The sequence below is a fragment of the Spinacia oleracea genome, chromosome 1 (genome assembly GCF_020520425.1).
Source record: "Spinacia oleracea cultivar Varoflay chromosome 1, BTI_SOV_V1, whole genome shotgun sequence".
Taxonomy (NCBI): Eukaryota; Viridiplantae; Streptophyta; class Magnoliopsida; order Caryophyllales; family Amaranthaceae; genus Spinacia; species Spinacia oleracea.
In genome coordinates this window covers 108,568,676-108,586,670 of record NC_079487.1, presented here as the reverse complement: position 1 = coordinate 108,586,670, position 17,995 = coordinate 108,568,676, and the positions used below count along the sequence as shown (strand labels likewise).

Sequence of the window (17,995 nt, the reverse complement as noted above, 5' to 3'; positions counted from 1 at the left end):
CGCCCATGCGCGTGTGTGCGAGCAGCAGCCTACGCAACGAGGCCTACGCGAGCTACAAGCCCACGCAGCTCCTGCGCGCGCTGCGCGCGCTGTGCGCGCTGCCTCGGCCTGCTGGGCCTGGCCTTGCGCTGGGCCTGGCGTGGCCTTGGCTGTTCGTGTGGCGCGCTTGGCTTGCTGGGCGATGGCCTGGCTTCGTGCTGGGCCCTCGTCCGGCAGGCCTCGTCCGATGCTTATTCGTACGATACGCTTCCGATTAAATTTCCGATTTCGGAATTCATTTCCGATACGAACAATATTTAATATTTCCGATTCCGGAATTAATTTCCGTTTCGAACAAATATTTAATATTTCCGTTTCCGGAATTATTTTCCGATTCCGATAATATTTCCGATTCTGACAATATTTCCGTTTCCGGCAATATTTCCGATTCTGGCAATATTTCCATTTCCGATAATATTTTCCGATACGTACCATGTTTCCGTTTCCGGCAACATCTACGACTTGGATAATATTCATATTTCCGATACGATCCATATTTCCGTTTCCGGCAATATCATCGTTTCCGGAGTATTCATTTCTTGCCTGTGACGATCTCAGCTCCCACTGAAACCAAGATCCGTCGATTCCGAATATTCATAGATGGAGTATTTAATGCCATTAAATACTTGATCCGTTTACGTACTATTTGTGTGACCCTACGGGTTCAGTCAAGAGTAAGCTGTGGATTAATATCATTAATTCCACTTGAACTGAAGCGGCCTCTAGCTAGGCATTCAGCTCACTTGATCTCACTGAATTATTAACTTGTTAATTAATACTGAACCGCATTTATTAGACTTATCATAGAATGCATACTTGGACCAAGGGCATTATTTCCTTCATAAATTGCGTCGCTGTTTTACTAATCTGCGACGCAAATGACTCTGGGAGCATTTTAGAGTCATTTGCCTCGTTGTTTAATAAAGCTGCGACGCAAATGACTAAATTTTATGCTAAAATTTGTCATTTGCGTCACATGTTTAGATTGGCGATGCAAATGCAGCGATGCAATTAAACGTTTTTGCACTAGTGTCTGTTACTTTTTTTTTAGTTTTAGGGGAGGTACGCTATTGGTTTCGCGCTCGTCACACCATCAAGTTGATGGTGTGACTGGTCTCACAGGAGACGCGGTGTATGTTAATTAGGCTGCATACCTATACTAATCTCATCTAACTCTTGATTGGCTACATTCTCCAAACTTTTGTTCTTTATCAGTGTCTACCAAGTTTTATTTGGTTAGTCCATTCACTGTATGAGCTAAGTAGGCATACACTCTGGAGAAAAGACTATACTAACTTTTGTGTATTTTAATATTAAAAAAAAAGGCTAATTAAGTCGGCAAAGTCGCAATATGATAACTTATGGCTGACCATCGGTCTCTGACCTATCGTTTTATTTTTTTCAATACTTTTGACTTTTCTTTAAATTTGTCCTTAGTTCACTCTAATCCTAGCTATAACACTACTACTCCATATTAGTATCATGCACTTTCCTGTAATAAGCTTCCTCCAACCACACTTTCCAAGTCCTTAACAATATTCATTTGCTAACAAATTAACTTCATTCAAACTAAGAAAAATATGTCTTCTTCTTCTTCTTGTTCTTCTTCTTTGACGGTTATATTCGTCGTGTTTTACCTTCTTGTGGTTAGCTCGAATGCCCAACTAACCACGAACTTCTACTCTAGCTCTTGCCCCAATCTCCACTCCACGGTGAAATCTGTCGTGCAATCTGCTATTAATAGAGAGAATAGGATGGGAGCTTCTCTCCTTCGTTTGTTCTTCCATGATTGTTTTGTTAGTGTAACCATCTAAACATAATCTCATTTAATTGTTTATTTGGGAAAGAATACTTTTAGTTTTTACAAGATTCTTCTTACGTATGTATAACAGGGATGTGATGGATCACTGTTACTAGACGATACTTCTACTTTCACCGGTGAAAAGATGGCTAGGCCCAATAACGGCTCAGTTAGAGGATTTGAGGTGATCGACCAGATAAAGTCAGCGGTTGAGAATGCTTGTCCAGGCATTGTCTCATGTGCCGACATCTTGGCAATTGCAGCTAGAGATTCTGTTGTCATTGTGAGTAAAAAATAATTAAGACGAACTTACAACATTATTTTCATTGTTGACTTTAATTAATATTGACTTTAAGAAGAACTTACTAGTCTAATAATTTTGTTGTAGCTTGGAGGACCAAGTTGGAATGTAAAGCTGGGTAGAAGAGATGCTAGGACAGCCAGCCAATCCGCTGCAAACAACAACATCCCACAACCAACGTTTAGCCTCAGTCAATTGTTGTCAAGCTTTGAAGATCAAGGCCTTTCTATCACTGATTTGGTGGCTTTATCTGGTATACATTCGTCTCTCGTCCTGAATTGCTCAAGCTTACTCTGTAGTACACATCAACTATTCTCTCTAATCTTTTATATAAAATACATATTGATAATACGTAGTTGTAGTCTGGTAGATAATGGACGCGGAAATAAGATAACCTAATGGTTAAATGTAACAATACTCTGATAGACCAATTAATTAATCATATATATGGTTACGAATGTGAACTAATTACTCTATTGACCACATGATTATCATAGTATATAAATCTCACATACACCGTTGAAATTATAATAGAGGTGAGAGAGGGAAAAAATATATATCAAAATTATACTTATATTTCATTCAATCCAATTAATTAAGTTATTCAAGAGAAGTTTTATAGGTTCATAAAACATACTTTCTCCGTTTCTATATAGTTGCAAGTTTGCAACATACCTTTCTACACGTTAATCAAGAAACTGGTACTAATTGATTGTGCCACAACCACTTTACTCACATTACCTGCTTCATCCACTACAAGAAATTGTACTATTAACGACGGGAAATTACGTCGCAAAAGACTCATAATTGTTGATTAACAACGGGATTTCCTGTCGTGGATCCGTCATAAAAGGGGGTCGTCGTTAATAGAAAATCTCGTCGTTAACCCGTCGTAAAAGACATTTACGACGGTTATTCCCGTCTTTGTTAGGTTGTTAGCCCCGTCGCAAAAGGCTTTTGCGACGGAATTTTTGAACCGTTGTAATTAGGTTGTCGTTAAAGATACAAATTCTTGTAGTGTAGTTACGACGGGTCAAAAATTCTGTCGAAAAAGCCTTTTGCGACGGGACTAACAACCAAACAAAACGTCGCAAATGTCTTTAACGACGAGTTAAGGACGGGATTTTCCAATAACGACGGCCCCCTTTTATGACGGGTTCGCGACAGGATATTCCGTCATTAATCAATGATTATTGTCCTTTAGCGACATGATTTCTCATCGTTAATGGTACAATTTTTTGTAGTGTAGGTATACAGCATAATTAACCTATGTGAGCCGATAAACTAGAACATACAAATACATGAGTCCAAGCACGGGGATTAAAGGCTTTTGCGACGGGATTTTTGACCCGTCGTAATTAGATTGTCGTTAAAGATACAAATTCTTGTAGTGATCTTAGGTGTGAAATTGTAACTTCGGATAAAAAAAAATTCCACTAGCACATTACTGCCCACTAATAATATGCATAACTAGTCATGTTCCTAATAAGTACACATGGAAGTTTAACTTATTATGAAATTCTTTATTAGGTGCCCATACAATTGGACAAGCAAGGTGCACAAGTTTCAGGAATCGCATATACAATGAAATTGGCTATAACATTGACGCGTCCTTTGCAAAAACAAGGCAAGCAAATTGTCCAAGATCGAGTAACTCAGGGGATAACAACTTAGCACCCTTGGACCTCCAAACCCCGACTTACTTTGACAACGATTACTACAAGAACATCATCAGCCAAAAGGGTCTTCTACATTCTGACCAAGAATTATCCATGAAGGCCCTCACTGAAGGTTACGCCAACAATCTCGATACATTTTTCTCCGATTTTGCCACCGCCATGAACAACATGGGAGATATTAAACCGCTCACTGGATCCAACGGCGAGATCAGAAAGAATTGCAGGATGATTAACTAGTTTCTTTAAGGATTTGTATGAAATTAATCCCTAATTTATACAAGAAGTTAGAACACCATAATTGCAAAATAATGGAATTATGTGTGATTCTTCCTATTTTCCCCTTTTAATCTCCATGTATGGACTCGTGTAAGTCATATGGTGTTGAAGTATAGCCTTCCTAAATAATACATGTGAGTGTCCCACATTTGTAAAAGATGAGAGCTAATCCCTTAATAAGAGGCTACTCCCTTATATATATTGCTATATACGGAGTATTTTTAGGGTGGAACCTCCCTCATTTGAACTTGTAACTATCTTGAATTACTGGCCGTTGGTTATCGCCTGTTTTACTTTGCTGCTTTGACTGGTTCTTGACATTGGCTTTTCAGTTGGATATTTGACTTATAAAGATGTTTGAGTAATTCATTTGTTGGCGGTTGGTTATGACTATGTAAAATGACATTTATGACACTATTATGTATTATCCATTCATTATATTCTTAATAATTAATTAACCAAATTAATTAGTATTTAAATTAATTATTTAATAAATTATTACATACTTTAATTAATAAATAATAAAACAATATTTAAAATAGTAATAAAATAAATGCATAATAAAAAAATAACTATCAGTTACTCCCTCTGTATTTTATTAAAGGATACAATTTTCACAAACGACCATAGTTTAGTAAAAGATACACTTTCCTTTTTTTGGCATATTATGGTCCCTATTTTCAACTATATTTTTCTCCTTCTTGTGATCCCCACACTTACTCACATCATCTTTTAACTATAATAAATAATTCATCAACTACCTCACTTTCATCTTATTTTAATAAATTCTACTCACTCTCCTATAATTACGTGCCGGTCAAAGTGTATATATCCTTTAATAAAATATAGAGGGAGTACTTCTACTTAAAATAAGAGCATCTTCAACGGTAATATATCAAGCTACTTTCCGTTTTAACTAATTGGTACCCCAATGGTTAGCTACTAGCTTGATATTAATGTAGTTATGTTTAACAATCAATATTTTAAACATAATTTTATTTAATATTATTTCATTGGCCAAGTTTTTTCAAGCAAATTAGCTTGTTTAAGCAAATTTGCTTACCCAAGCTAATTTATCATTTGGACTTCAATGGTTAAGCTAGTAGCTTGGAATTTTTTAAAATTGCAAGCTAGTCCCTATATAGCTACAACCATAGGAGATGCTCTAAGATCTATTTTACTAATTAAATTATTTAATAAATACTCCCTCCGTCCCTTATTACTCACGCCGCTTTCCTTATAAAGTTGTCCCTTAATACTCGTCTCGTTTCTATAAATGACATACTTCTACTAATATTATATCATTTCTCACTTAACCATAGACCCACATATATTCCTTACTTCCTAAAAGTAACATTAAAAAATTCAACCCCCATACACCCCTACGTACCTCATCCCACCCTTTATTTGACACATTTTTCACTGACTATATTAAAAAAATACTCCACTATCAACTAACACCTACTCTGTAATAAATTATTAAGTCAATTAAATTTCCTAAATCTATGTGCCGGTCAAATTGGGGCGAGTATGAAGGAACGGAGGGAGTAGTAAAATTATGAGTTATTGAAATTATGATTATTTAAAATAGAAGCAATTAATTACTAGTTATTTGAACTCATAATTTAATTAAATTACTATTTAAACTAATTAATTAATTACTTCTATTTTAAATAATCATAATTTAATTAGTTATTAATTAATAGTAATTCCCACTCTAAAAAAATTAGTAGAAAATTAAAAATTATGAGTTAGTAACTTAATGCATAGTTTTTTTTTTTTTTGGCAAATAAAGATATTTTATTACCAAAAGAGGGAATTACACCTAGTCAAAACTAGGAAGCAGTTAAGCCAGACCACCAGTACAACATAATCAACAGCAAAGCAACAGCCAACAACTAATCAACTACAACACAGGCTAAGTAAGCAGAAACATATATGCTGGCTAGCAGTTGCCCTACAAGCAACTCTAAACATGATATCTGGAACAATATCAGCAGGCTTCCTACATTTGTGGTTAAACACCATTTCATTCCTCTGCAACCAGATGCTGTACAAGCACTCAGCAAAATACATAACAAGCAGCTTGTATCTGTCCCCAGTTCTCTTGGCAGCTTTCAGAATCCATGCTAACTCTTGGTCAAAAGAAGAAGCTGTCCTGGTAAACTTTAGGCTATGCAGAATAGTATTCCAGACTGCAGCAGAATAATCACACTCAAAGAACAAATGTGCTGCAGATTCTTTCTTTGTAGTACACAAGGGGCAATCCTCCACAGTAGTGATCTTCCAAGCCACCAACCTGTCCCTAGTAGGGAGCCTATTCCAAAGAGCAAGCCAAGTTATAAACAAGCTCTTAGGGGATGCTTTGTTGTTGCATACAATCCTTCTCCATGGCACTTTCACATGATCACCAAGAAGACACTGATACATCTTTTTGATAGAAAATTTTCCATTCCTGCAAACTGTAACCCAACCTCCCACATCTTCAATCATTTGAACAGAAGATAAAATCTTCTTAAGTGGCCAAGACATAGTAGCAGGCCACTTAGTATCAAGAGATCTTCCCTTAATATAGTAGGTGTGCACCCACCTACACCACAACTTATCTTTTTTGTGTGTCAGTGCCCATAATAGCTTAGCTACTGCAGCTTTGTTCCAAAGACTCATCTCTTTAATATTCCACCCCCCTGCAGTTTTAGGGAGGCACAAATTGAACCAAGCAACCAAAGACTTCCTTGATGGATCAGTGTGACCAGTCCACAAGAAAATTCTACAGAAGTTTTGAATCTCCTTAATTACCTTCTTAGGCAAGATGAAGATCTGACACCAGAATGATTGCATGCTTAGAAGAATAGTTTGCACCAGTTGCAGCCTGCCAGCATAGGTGAGATTCCTAGCTGTCCAAGTTTTGGCTCTAGCCACTACTTTCTCAATCAAAGGCCTGCATTGATTATAAGCTAGCTTTTTTGTAGCAAGGGGCACACCAAGATACCTAAATGGGAAGGCCCCTTCAGGAATATGAACAGCAGCTAAGATTGCAGCTTTCTCAGTGGAAGAGATCCCACCAAGATAGATGTTACTTTTATCAAGATTATCCTCAAGGCCAGAAGCAACAGAGAACTGATGGAAAGCAGAAAGCAGCATCTGCACAGAATGAATATCTGCTCTAGAGAACATAAGTAGATCATCAGCAAACATGAGATGAGTAATAGCCAACTTTTTACACTTGGGATGGAAGTTGAAAGCAGTTTGAGTTTGGAGCTGCTGAAGGTGCCTAGTAAGATATTCCATGCCAATTGCAAAAAGGAAAGGGGACATAGGATCCCCCTGCCTTAGCCCTTTCTTTGCACTGAAAGGCTTAGTGGGTTTGCCATTAATCAGGATGCTATAGGAAACAGTTGTGATGCAGCTAAACACCCAAGTCACAAATCTGTCAGGGAAGCCTAGTTCAGTCATCACCTCTTTGAGAAAACTCCATTCAATAGAGTCATAGGCCTTTTTTAGATCCACTTTAAGTAGGCATCTAGGAGATATATGGGCCCTGGTGTAGCCTTTAATTAATCAGTTCAGTAGCAAGCAAGATGTTATCAGAAATCTGTCTCTCAGGGATAAAACCAGATTGAGCATCACTAACAACATCACCAATTATATGCTGCATTCTTGTAGTGAGAATTTTGGAGACTAGCTTGTAAACAACATTGCAGCAGGCAATAGGCCTAAAGTCTTTGACTTTAGTGGGATTAGCCACCTTTGGAACAAGAGTAACAGAGGTACAATTATACTGGGACAGCATAGTGTTGGTAGTAAACACCTCCATAACTGCTTTGTAAACATCCATCTTGATAATGTGCCAAGTCTTTTTGAAGAAAACAGCAGTAAGTCCATCAAGACCAGGTGTTTTATCATCACCAATACCCTTAAGAGCTTGATCACCAAGATGTCGGCACCTGATTTTAGGAGAGTGAGTTGAATTTATTAAAATAAGATGAAAGTGAGGTAGTTGATGAATTATTTATTATAGTTAAAAGATGAAGTGAGTAAGTGTGGGGACCATAAGAAAGAGAGGAATATTAATATAATGGGGAATGGAGAACAAAACATGTCAAAAAAGGAAAGTGTATCTCTTTTTAAAATACAGCTGTTTAAGGAAAGTGTACCTCTTTTTAAAATACGGAGGGAATATATATACTATAGTGGTTAAATATTGAATTGGAGTCCATACAAAAGTAAGTGTAAAAAACTTTAAGTAACGAAGGAATATAATTCAATGCAGATTTGTTTATTATTTTGTTTATCTCGATCTATTATGAAGTATAAGCCAATTCTTAAGGTGACACTAATTTTTATAATAGTATTTCAATAATTTTGGATTTTTCTTTGGATTGACGGGTTGTTATCCATCATCTTCTGAATGATGCCACTCATTTTTTTGAACTAGATTTTGTGTTGAGGCTTTACAATTTACACTTATTGTAAGTGTATTTGTTGGACTCCTGGTAAAAAGGATGGTAAATCTGTAGACCATCAGCTTGTAAAACTAATTTCTTTAGGAATCAATTCGATTTTGGAGAACCATGTATTGTCTTCAAGATATTGCTCCTAACGTATGTACTTATGAACACTTTGTCTTTGTACTACTCGCTCGTTTTTCTCCTCAATTTTTTTGACCCATTAGATTTTGCTAACTCATTAATTATGCAATTACTAGTTCAATATTTTCCAATAACAATTACATCCAACTTGTAACAATGTCAAACTTCATTTGGTATTATGTTTTTTGAATTTTGTCCGCAAAAAAACCTTGATTACATACCAACCAAAATCTCTTGTTAGTTAGCTGAGCAGGTGTGCGCCACAATTTGACAAATTTGCACCAAAACTCCATTGACTAAGTCGTATATTGTCGGTATATATCTTTTCTTTGTCCAAAAAAGTTGTTCTTCCAAAAGTCTTGTGAACAGTTGCATAATTATGGCTTCGTTTAAATTTGACTTTTATTTTTGTCTTTTGACCTTTATTTTGATCGCTGATCGCTTTCAACCAATGACATTTCTTTGTTCTACGTTCAACGTATTACAACCAAATACATTGTAGCCTTGAGAATTACTTTTACCTTAAGCATGCAAAATGATCACTATAAATATCATGCATTTCCTTAAGCTTGTTCCAAACACACTTCCTAACAAACATCCTTTTTCAAAATATGGCTTCTTCTTCCTCCATGGCCTTTGTAGCTCTAGCTTGTCTTCTTCTTCTTTCTATGGGAAGTTCAAATGCCCAACTCTCTACGAACTTCTACTCGAGCTCTTGCCCCAATCTCGATTCCACTGTAAAATCTGTCGTACAATCCGCTATCAAGAAAGAGTCTAGAATGGGGGCTTCTCTCCTTCGCCTGTTCTTCCATGATTGCTTTGTTAATGTAAGTATCTTAACATGCGTTTTTTTTTAATGTGAAGATACTTTACACTATTAATTTGGCATTATAAGAATTATTTCTAATTTATATACGTAACACATGTATATAACAGGGATGTGATGGGTCACTTCTACTAGACGATACATCTAGTTTCACAGGTGAAAAGATGGCGGGACCCAATAATGGCTCCGTTAGAGGATTTGAAGTGATCGACCAAATAAAGTCTGCAGTGGAGAAAGTTTGCCCAGGAGTTGTCTCATGTGCCGATATATTAGCAGTTACTGCTAGAGATTCCGTTGTCATTGTAAGTAATTAACATTTAACTCGTAGTATCATCTTACTAATTAACACAGTTCAATTCTGTTTCTGTTGTCTGATCTTAACTTTTTTGTTCAATGTCGTAGCTTGGAGGACCAACATGGAATGTGAAGCTAGGCAGAAGGGATGCTAGGACAGCCAGCCGAACCGCTGCTAACAATAACATCCCACAACCCACTTTTAGCCTTACTCAACTTATCTCTAGCTTCCAAAATCAAGGCCTTTCTACCACCGATATGGTCGCTTTATCTGGTATGCTCTAGTCTAATCTCAAATTTCAACATTTGTTTACGTAATATTTCATTTGTAATGTGTAGCTAACAATGGTATTATTAACTAGGCGGACACACAATTGGACAAGCAAGGTGCACGAGTTTTAGGAGTCGTATATACAACGAGAGCAACATTGACGCAACATTTGCAAAAACAAGGCAAGCAAATTGTCCAAGACAAAGTAACTCAGGGGACAATAACTTAGCACCATTGGACCTCCAAACCCCAACTTCCTTTGACAACAAGTACTACAAGAATGTTGTCAACCAAAAGGGCCTGCTACACTCTGACCAACAGTTGTTTAGTGGCGGCTCCACCAACGCTCTCGTCCAAACTTACAGCAGTAATCCAACCAGATTTAGCACTGATTTTGTGGCTGCAATGATCAAAATGGGTGATATTAAGCCGCTCACTGGATCTAACGGCGAGATCAGGAAGAACTGCAGGAAGACTAACTAGTTCCATTAAGAAAGTTCCTAATACGAGTAAAAATCGTATTTCCAATATGTTGTTTCTGTTCAGATTATATTAATCTCTAATTAGAAGCTTAAATTTTTAGTTTGTTTTCACAATTGTAGAAGTTGTCTTCCAGATTTATTAATGAATGATTGATTACAAAGTTATATAACATCAGGAGCATCGATATAATTTATTAAATTTCTGTCTGGCAACAAGTTTGTAACTAAACAGGGTAGGTTCTGTTTTTATTGAAGCCTTGAAAGAGAGCAAACAAATTAATAGTCCGTCTATTTAAGTACGTACTAGTTTGTCATACATAGACCTGGTAAACGGGTCGTTTGGATCGGATCCATTCGGATCGGGTCATCTCATTTTTTTCCAGGTCGATTTTGGGTATGGATCGGGATAACTTCGGTATTTTATAATTGGATCGCGTCTGGTTCGGGTCAATATCGGATCGGTTCGTATCATATCAGGTCATAATAAATCGGGTCTTTTGGGTTGGATCGAGTTTTTCGAATTGGATCAGATTTTTCAAATTTGGAGCTTTAATTAGGCTATTTCTCTTTAGATTTGGTGGTCACTATCATAATATTATCAAACCTTTTTCCTATAACATAAAAAAGTATAAATTAATAAAAAGAATTTTATAATAATAATAATAATATAAAATAATATAATTAAAATATTAAAAGCAAAAAAAAAAAAAAGCTTGTATTTAAAACTAATTGGTAAATTCGGGTTGCTATTCAGTTCGGATCGATACGGATTGATTTAAAATTTACAGTTATTTTCGATTCGGGTTAGTTTGATTTCGGGTAAGATCGATTTGGGTACTTTGGTTCGGGTCGTTCGGGTACCGAGTCATTTTAAGTCAAATCACTTTTGGGTCGGTTTCGGGTTTGGTCGGTTCTATTTGATTTTTGGGTTAATTTCGGATCGTCGTTTCAGATCAATTTCGGGTTATAGATCGGATCACGTATTCTCGGGTTCAGGTCAGTTTTTCCAAGTCTAGTCATACGGCCAGACAAATGGTTTTGGTCATGCCAGTTATAGTTTTTTTTTCCTTCAAATGAGCTAAAAGGGCATTACAATTTTCAAAAAACTCAACTGGGTATAGGGTTTACTTAGAGTTGTCAAACAGTTACTCGAGTCGGGTTTGGTCATTTCGGGTCTCGGGTCATGATCTGGTCGGGTAATGTTGGGTCATTTTATCACCTGGGTGCAGGTCGGGTTCGGTCAATTTGATTATTTGGCGGGTCATGTGGGGTTATTTTTCATTTCGCGGTATAAGTCGGGTTTGGGTCGGGTTCAGGTCGGGTCGTTTTCTAGTCGGGCACAATTTCGAGTTTGGGTCTTAACGAGTCGGGTTTGAGTTATACTTGTAGTAGTTAATTTTGGATTCGGGTCAAGTTCGGATCGGATAATTATCGGGTCGGTTAAATTTCAGGTCGAGTTCACTATCGGACATGGGTTAAGACCGGGTCCGATAACTATCAGGTCTAGTCAAGTTTTCACCTTATAATTACGGAGTAACTTTTATAAATTTTGTTAAATTTGGTTTAACGCTTTTCACTTGTTCTAGATTAGGTAATTATAAAAAACAATATTAACTTGATTTAAGTTATTATTTAATTAGGTCAATGGCAAATCGGGTTGTCAACAGGTCGAGTAAAATCAGGTAACGGGTTGTCATGAGTTGGTTCAATAACAAGTCGAGTAAAATCAGGTAACGGGTTGTCACGAGTTGGTTCAATAACAGGTTTCATCAGGTTATAATCGTTTTCGGGTTGACATTGGATCGGGTGTTGAATCGGGTTCGGGTCATTTTCCAGTAGGGTCAGTTGACTCAGTTCTGTTATCGGTTATATTTCGGTCAGATGCCAGGTTCGGGTACGAGTCATTCATTTACGGGTTGAAATTGGTCACATTTGTGGGGTTGACTACTTTACCCAAAAAAATTGTCCCCGATCTACAGTAATAATACCCATATTCTTGATAAAAGTTAACCTTATTCTCAATAAAAGTTACCCTAATAAAACTAGTTACCTTTATTCTCAATAAAAAATTATTACCCTAAATTTATATGGAGGAAAAGTTACACTAACATAACTAATTACCCTTATTTCCACAACTCCGGCGAAAATTCAAGCCTGACTTTCCTCATTTTGTCTCCATAACAAATGTATAAGTTCATATCTCAATTCATATATACGATGTGAATGGAGGAGGTGAAAGATGGGAGCCTAAATAAAGGAGTGATAAAAATAGAGAGAGTCATCATTCAACAAATTAGTGTACATCTGATGCTTTGAAATGTTTGTGCTACTTTACTCGCATAAACATTATATTTTATCTTTCCATATTTCTCTCTCACCGATGAATCTTCTGTCGAACAATGCATCATAAATGCATTAGTAGATGACTACGTACTTCTTCTCATAGGTTAACATTATCTTATTTTAGATATGAAAATAAAAGTGGTTGACTAATTACAAATATCGACCAATAAGAAGAAACGACATATACAATTGTTGTACAAATAATTGGATAGACAATTTGAATCATCAAATATGTCCTACAAGTTCGTAATTAAGGTGATGTACAAATAAATACTGTATATCGGAGTAAAAATTAACTCATCTATTACATTATACTAAAACAGATACGAAATATTAGGAGTGACACATGTTATTTCCTGGCGATAAATTTCCCCGCCAGAATTTTTCTTAGTTTTTATTTATTTATATATCTCAATTAACTTTTATGGAAAAAATTCAGTATTTTAACTAAAATTTTATCTTTCCCTATCTATTTGATCTTCAATGTAAATTTTCAACTGTAATTAATTTTATTTCTCAAAAATAATATTTGTAAAATCATAAAATATATCATAACTTTATAATGTTTTGAAAATTTGCAAGATCGTATTACTTTTTTTTTTTGTACAATTCTTTTGTTATTCTAATATTTTACAAAAAATGGTAAAATAAATTTTTTGAATACCCATACATGCACATGATCTAATATTGTATTGCTTAAAAGTTAACTTGATACAATGTAAAACTTATCTATTTTTTAATGATAAAATTTTCACTTTAATAAAAATTATCCTTTAAAAGTGCACTAGTCATGTACGTAGTACTTCGTATAAACGTAACCATATAATCTTTGAAATGTTTATCCATAATTTATTTTTTTATAATATAAAAGTTAATCAAAATATTTTAAAAATTACCAAAAAAAAAACTGAGTAAAAGTTATTGTCGTGTGCAATAATTTACTCTCTCCGTCTCTTTTTGTTTTTTACGTTTTCCTTTTTGGGTGTTTCAAAATGTTATTTACATTTCCTTTTATATTATTACATAAATGATTTAATATTTTATCAAAATTTGTACAAGTTATTATATTAACCAATTAAATCCATTGGTCATTTAATCCCTCACACTTTTCCATAAAGACATTAACTTTTTCTCATTTTTCCAATATCAGAATTTTGATAATAGTGAAAACATTATAAATAAACGTAATTTTCCTCGTTTACATGAAAAACCTAGAAGAATCTTAATGCACATTAATTAGTCGTTAAAACGCGTGCAAAATACCAAACGTAGAAAACAAAAAGAGACGGAGTGAGTATTGTACAAGACCATTTAAAATATGGGCTCTTTTCGTCAAAAACAAAAATATTTGACCTCCTTATTCTTTAAGCATCTTATCGAATATGGTCTGGTCTTTATGCCAGCAATCCCGTCATGAACTATTTCAGCAAGAATGGGCTGGATTTTCCTATGGACCAATTTGGCAATTTCGTGGTGTGCGTGTCCAGCCTACAATGGCTATAATATTTTTAATCAATACAAAATAATGAACATAATACGTAGGGATGGCAATGGGTCCAAGACCCGACCCAGATCCGGTTGGACCCGGTCTATTTTTAAGGTTCTGGGTCCAAAAAATTAGACCCTGTGGATCTGGGGCGGATCTGGGTCTTTGTTCAATGGGGCGGGTCTGGGTCCGGGTCCAAGAATTAAAGATTCAGATCCGGTCCAGATCCGACACACAGACCCATATATATAATTTTAAAAAAATTATTAAACTTTAAATATAATTCAATCTTTGCGTGCTAAACTTTATTCAGTTCTTATGATACTAAACTATTTAAAAATTGTTTGATGTGACATATAAATAATAATATTAGAAACTTTAAATACTTATTGTATCACAAGGCTAATATGATTTTTTTTCCTAAACAAAATTAACGAATATTCCATATTTAGTGGTTTTATTAAAGCAACGTTACGTTTACATACAAAAAATGGGCGAAAAAATTACATATTATAAGAAAAATGAGGGACAATTTTTTTTGGAAAACAAATACGCTTAGACCCATTTAGGACCCAGATCCGACCCTAAATCCATTAGACCCAGTGGATCTGGGTCTGGATCTGATTTTTTTGGACCTAACGGATCTGGGTCGGATCTGGATCCACCTCTTAAAAAGCGGGTCTGGGTCTGGATCCTGTCGGACCCGGTCCAGATCCGACCCATTGCCATCCCTAATAATACGTGAATCATAGATTTTAATCAGTAAGAGTTAACATCTTCAATAAAAATCAACACAGTATATTGAATCATTAAAATTTAGCCTTAATATGAAAAATAATTTATGTTCAATAAAATCAGGTGCATAGAACAAGGTCATTAGTCCTTATTTTTCTTGAAACTATATACTTTGCATCTTATACGATATTATAATTGGGGTTTTAACAATGATTCTATAGTATCATTTGTTATTTGATTTTTTGGCAGGTAATATCTCCCGTCACTACAAGAAATTGTACTATTAACGACGGGAAATCCCGTCGCGAAAGGCCAATAATCATTGATTAACGACGGGATTTTCTGTCGCGAACCCGTCATAAAAGGGGGCCGTCGTTAATAGAAATCCCGTCGTAAATCCATCGTAAACCCGTCGTAAAAGACATTTGCGACGGTCATTCCCGTCATTGTTTGGTTGTTTGCCCCGTCGCAAAAGGCTTTTGCGACGGGATTTTTAACCCGTCGTAATTAGGTTGTCGTTAAAGATACAAATTCTTGTAGTGCGTCCAGGGCTTTACAATATACTCTAAGGTTGCGTTCTATTCATCTGATTTCCACTTATTTTTTCTGAACTTATCTTATCTGAACTTAACTGAACTTATCTGAACTTATCAAAACTTATTTTAGTTATAATTTGTACTTAGTCAACCCTTATTTTTCCTGAACTTATCTTATATGAACTTAACTGAACTTATCTGAATTTATTTTTTCTGTAATAAGTGGAAATAAGGTGAACAGAATAAGGCCTAAGATCATGTTACTTTGCAGCTTGAACCTATTTACGGACCAATAGTCACCAACTAGTATAACACTAGTGCGATACACGATTTACAAATTGTAACAATATTTTTACATGGATTTGAATTACATCTAATTTAACGAGTAAGTGGACACCTTTACATTAATATATAAATATTCTTTTATATAATAAGACAAATACATCACAAAATGACACTTGTCAACTGCACATTGATTTGCATGTCTTATGGCTCTACATTATTTTGGCTTTGATGAGCTGACACTCTCGACTTACCCCCACGCACCATAAGAACATCATGCTTACTGTCACTTTTGAGTGTTTGTTCATTAGTTTTCAGCATGCCTTGAAACTCAGTAAGCGTTTTATCCAAATTACTCAAGTTGTAATTATCTATTTTAAACTGATCATGCTCGCTACGAATAGAATGGAGCACTACAAGAAATCGCTTGATTACCAACTAAATTTACCGACCGCCATAAAAGTAGTGTGTAAAACATAATTTACCGACCGATTTATAAGCAGTCGTTAATTTACCGACCGATTTAGAAGCAGTCGCTATTTTTTAAATTTACCGACCGCTTCTAAAGCAGTCGATAAATTAACGTCTGCTCTCCCATGTGTTACAACTAAATAGCAGTCAGTATAAACCCGACTATTTCTAAAATAAATATAAATTTTACCAACCGCCTATTTGAAAAATTTACCGATTGTATTTTAGTTGGTCGTTAAATTACCGACCGTATTTTATACAGTCGTTAAAATACCGACCGCTTTTGCCGACCGCCAAGAGTATTTATTTATTTTTAAAAAGATTTTCCTAGCTTGAAACCCTAAGATGAACTCCTACTAAACTCCAACCCACGTTAGTGCGCCGTATACATCCCCCTTTTCTTTCTCTCTCTCTCTCTTCAATTTCCCTCATCTCCCCAGCTCCCCTTCTCTTTCTCTCTCTTCAACCTCCCTCAATATCTCTCTCATCTTTTTTTTCTTTTCTTCCGACACTCATATCTCTTCAACCTCCCTCAATCTCTTCTCTCTAGCTTTTTCTTCTGTTTCTATTTTTTTTTCAATTTCATTTTCAACTCTTTCATTTAATTAATTTCAATGATTTGATTTTTTCTTATATATATATTTTTTTTGTTTAAATTTAAATCTGATGAGTTTGTGTGTGCTGAATTGTTTATGTAGGTGAAGAATTTGAGTAAATCTTCGATATGAATTAAGGAGTCAAGTATTGAAGAACAAAGCTCTAAAGAGCAGATATGGAAGGGAAATACTTGGAGGTGAAGAAGGAGAATAGATCTTGTATGTGTTTTCACAATAAGGTAAGCTTTGTAATTTTTGATTTTCTTTTTTGTATTTGAATTGCAATAGTGCAGGGCATTTTCTAGGAATTTAGTGAAAATATATAAAAAATAAATAAATTATATTTGGTTTTTTTGTTTAGCCCGTGGAATTTCATAGCTGGGCATAAAATTGTATTTATGTTTTTTTTTTAACTTTTTTAACGATCTATTATATATGTTAAAACGTGAACTTGCAGGGATTTAATCTCGTCATTTGTTGATAGCAGGAATCGTTGATTTGATAAATTTGGGGAGAACAAGGACGGAAATAAATTCAAGTATACATAGTATGAGGTTTATGTTTAGTTTTAGATCGATTTTTTTTTTAGAATTATTCATACTCATCTTTGTAATTGTAATTCAAGTGAATTATGTCATAATAAAAGTTCCTTTTTGTTACTTCACATTTGCAAGTGAATTATGTCATAATACATTTTAATATTAAATTGGGCAATTTTTGATACCTATATAATGCACTTCGTATTCGACTATGAAAAAAGTAGCCGATTCCAATGTTTTTTTTGTTGCGTTAACTCAATTTACCGACCGACTGGCAGTCGGTTATTTAGCGACTGCGGTAGGCGGTCGTTAATTACCGACTACCTAAGCGGTCGATAAAATACCAACTACTAAGCAGTCGATAGCTTTTCAGTCGGAGTTTCCCAAATTACTGTCCGGGAGAATACTGACCGGCCTTTTACGACCGTTGGCGGTCGCTAAATAGT

At 35.3% G+C, this 17,995-nt stretch overlaps 2 protein-coding genes and 1 long non-coding RNA gene across 4 annotated transcripts; all 3 read left to right on the top strand.

Annotated features, from left to right (window-relative positions):
* Window positions 1-1,523: 1,523 nt before the first annotated feature.
* LOC110786750 (peroxidase P7-like) lies at window positions 1,524-4,368 on the top strand. Of its 2 annotated transcripts, none has more exons than XM_056834828.1 (4): window positions 1,524-1,835; window positions 1,932-2,123; window positions 2,229-2,394; window positions 3,672-4,368. In XM_056834828.1, the coding sequence occupies exons 1-4, from the start codon at window positions 1,620-1,622 to the stop codon at window positions 4,055-4,057; spliced, it is 960 nt and encodes a 319-aa protein (XP_056690806.1). In that variant the 5' UTR covers window positions 1,524-1,619; the 3' UTR covers window positions 4,058-4,368. The 2 variants fall into 2 exon arrangements, with proteins under 2 accessions (XP_056690806.1, XP_021847018.1); XM_021991326.2 differs by having other exon boundaries at window positions 1,524-1,841.
* A 4,888-nt stretch (window positions 4,369-9,256) lies between these two features.
* LOC110786749 (peroxidase P7) lies at window positions 9,257-10,731 on the top strand. Its single transcript, XM_021991325.2, has 4 exons — window positions 9,257-9,515; window positions 9,625-9,816; window positions 9,917-10,082; window positions 10,171-10,731. The coding sequence occupies exons 1-4, from the start codon at window positions 9,300-9,302 to the stop codon at window positions 10,560-10,562; spliced, it is 966 nt and encodes a 321-aa protein (XP_021847017.1). The 5' UTR covers window positions 9,257-9,299; the 3' UTR covers window positions 10,563-10,731.
* A 6,029-nt stretch (window positions 10,732-16,760) lies between these two features.
* On the top strand, window positions 16,761-17,669 carry LOC110786748 (uncharacterized). Its single transcript, XR_002532935.2, has 2 exons — window positions 16,761-17,249; window positions 17,468-17,669. It is a non-coding gene; the product is annotated as an uncharacterized lncRNA (long non-coding RNA).
* Window positions 17,670-17,995: the final 326 nt, after the last annotated feature.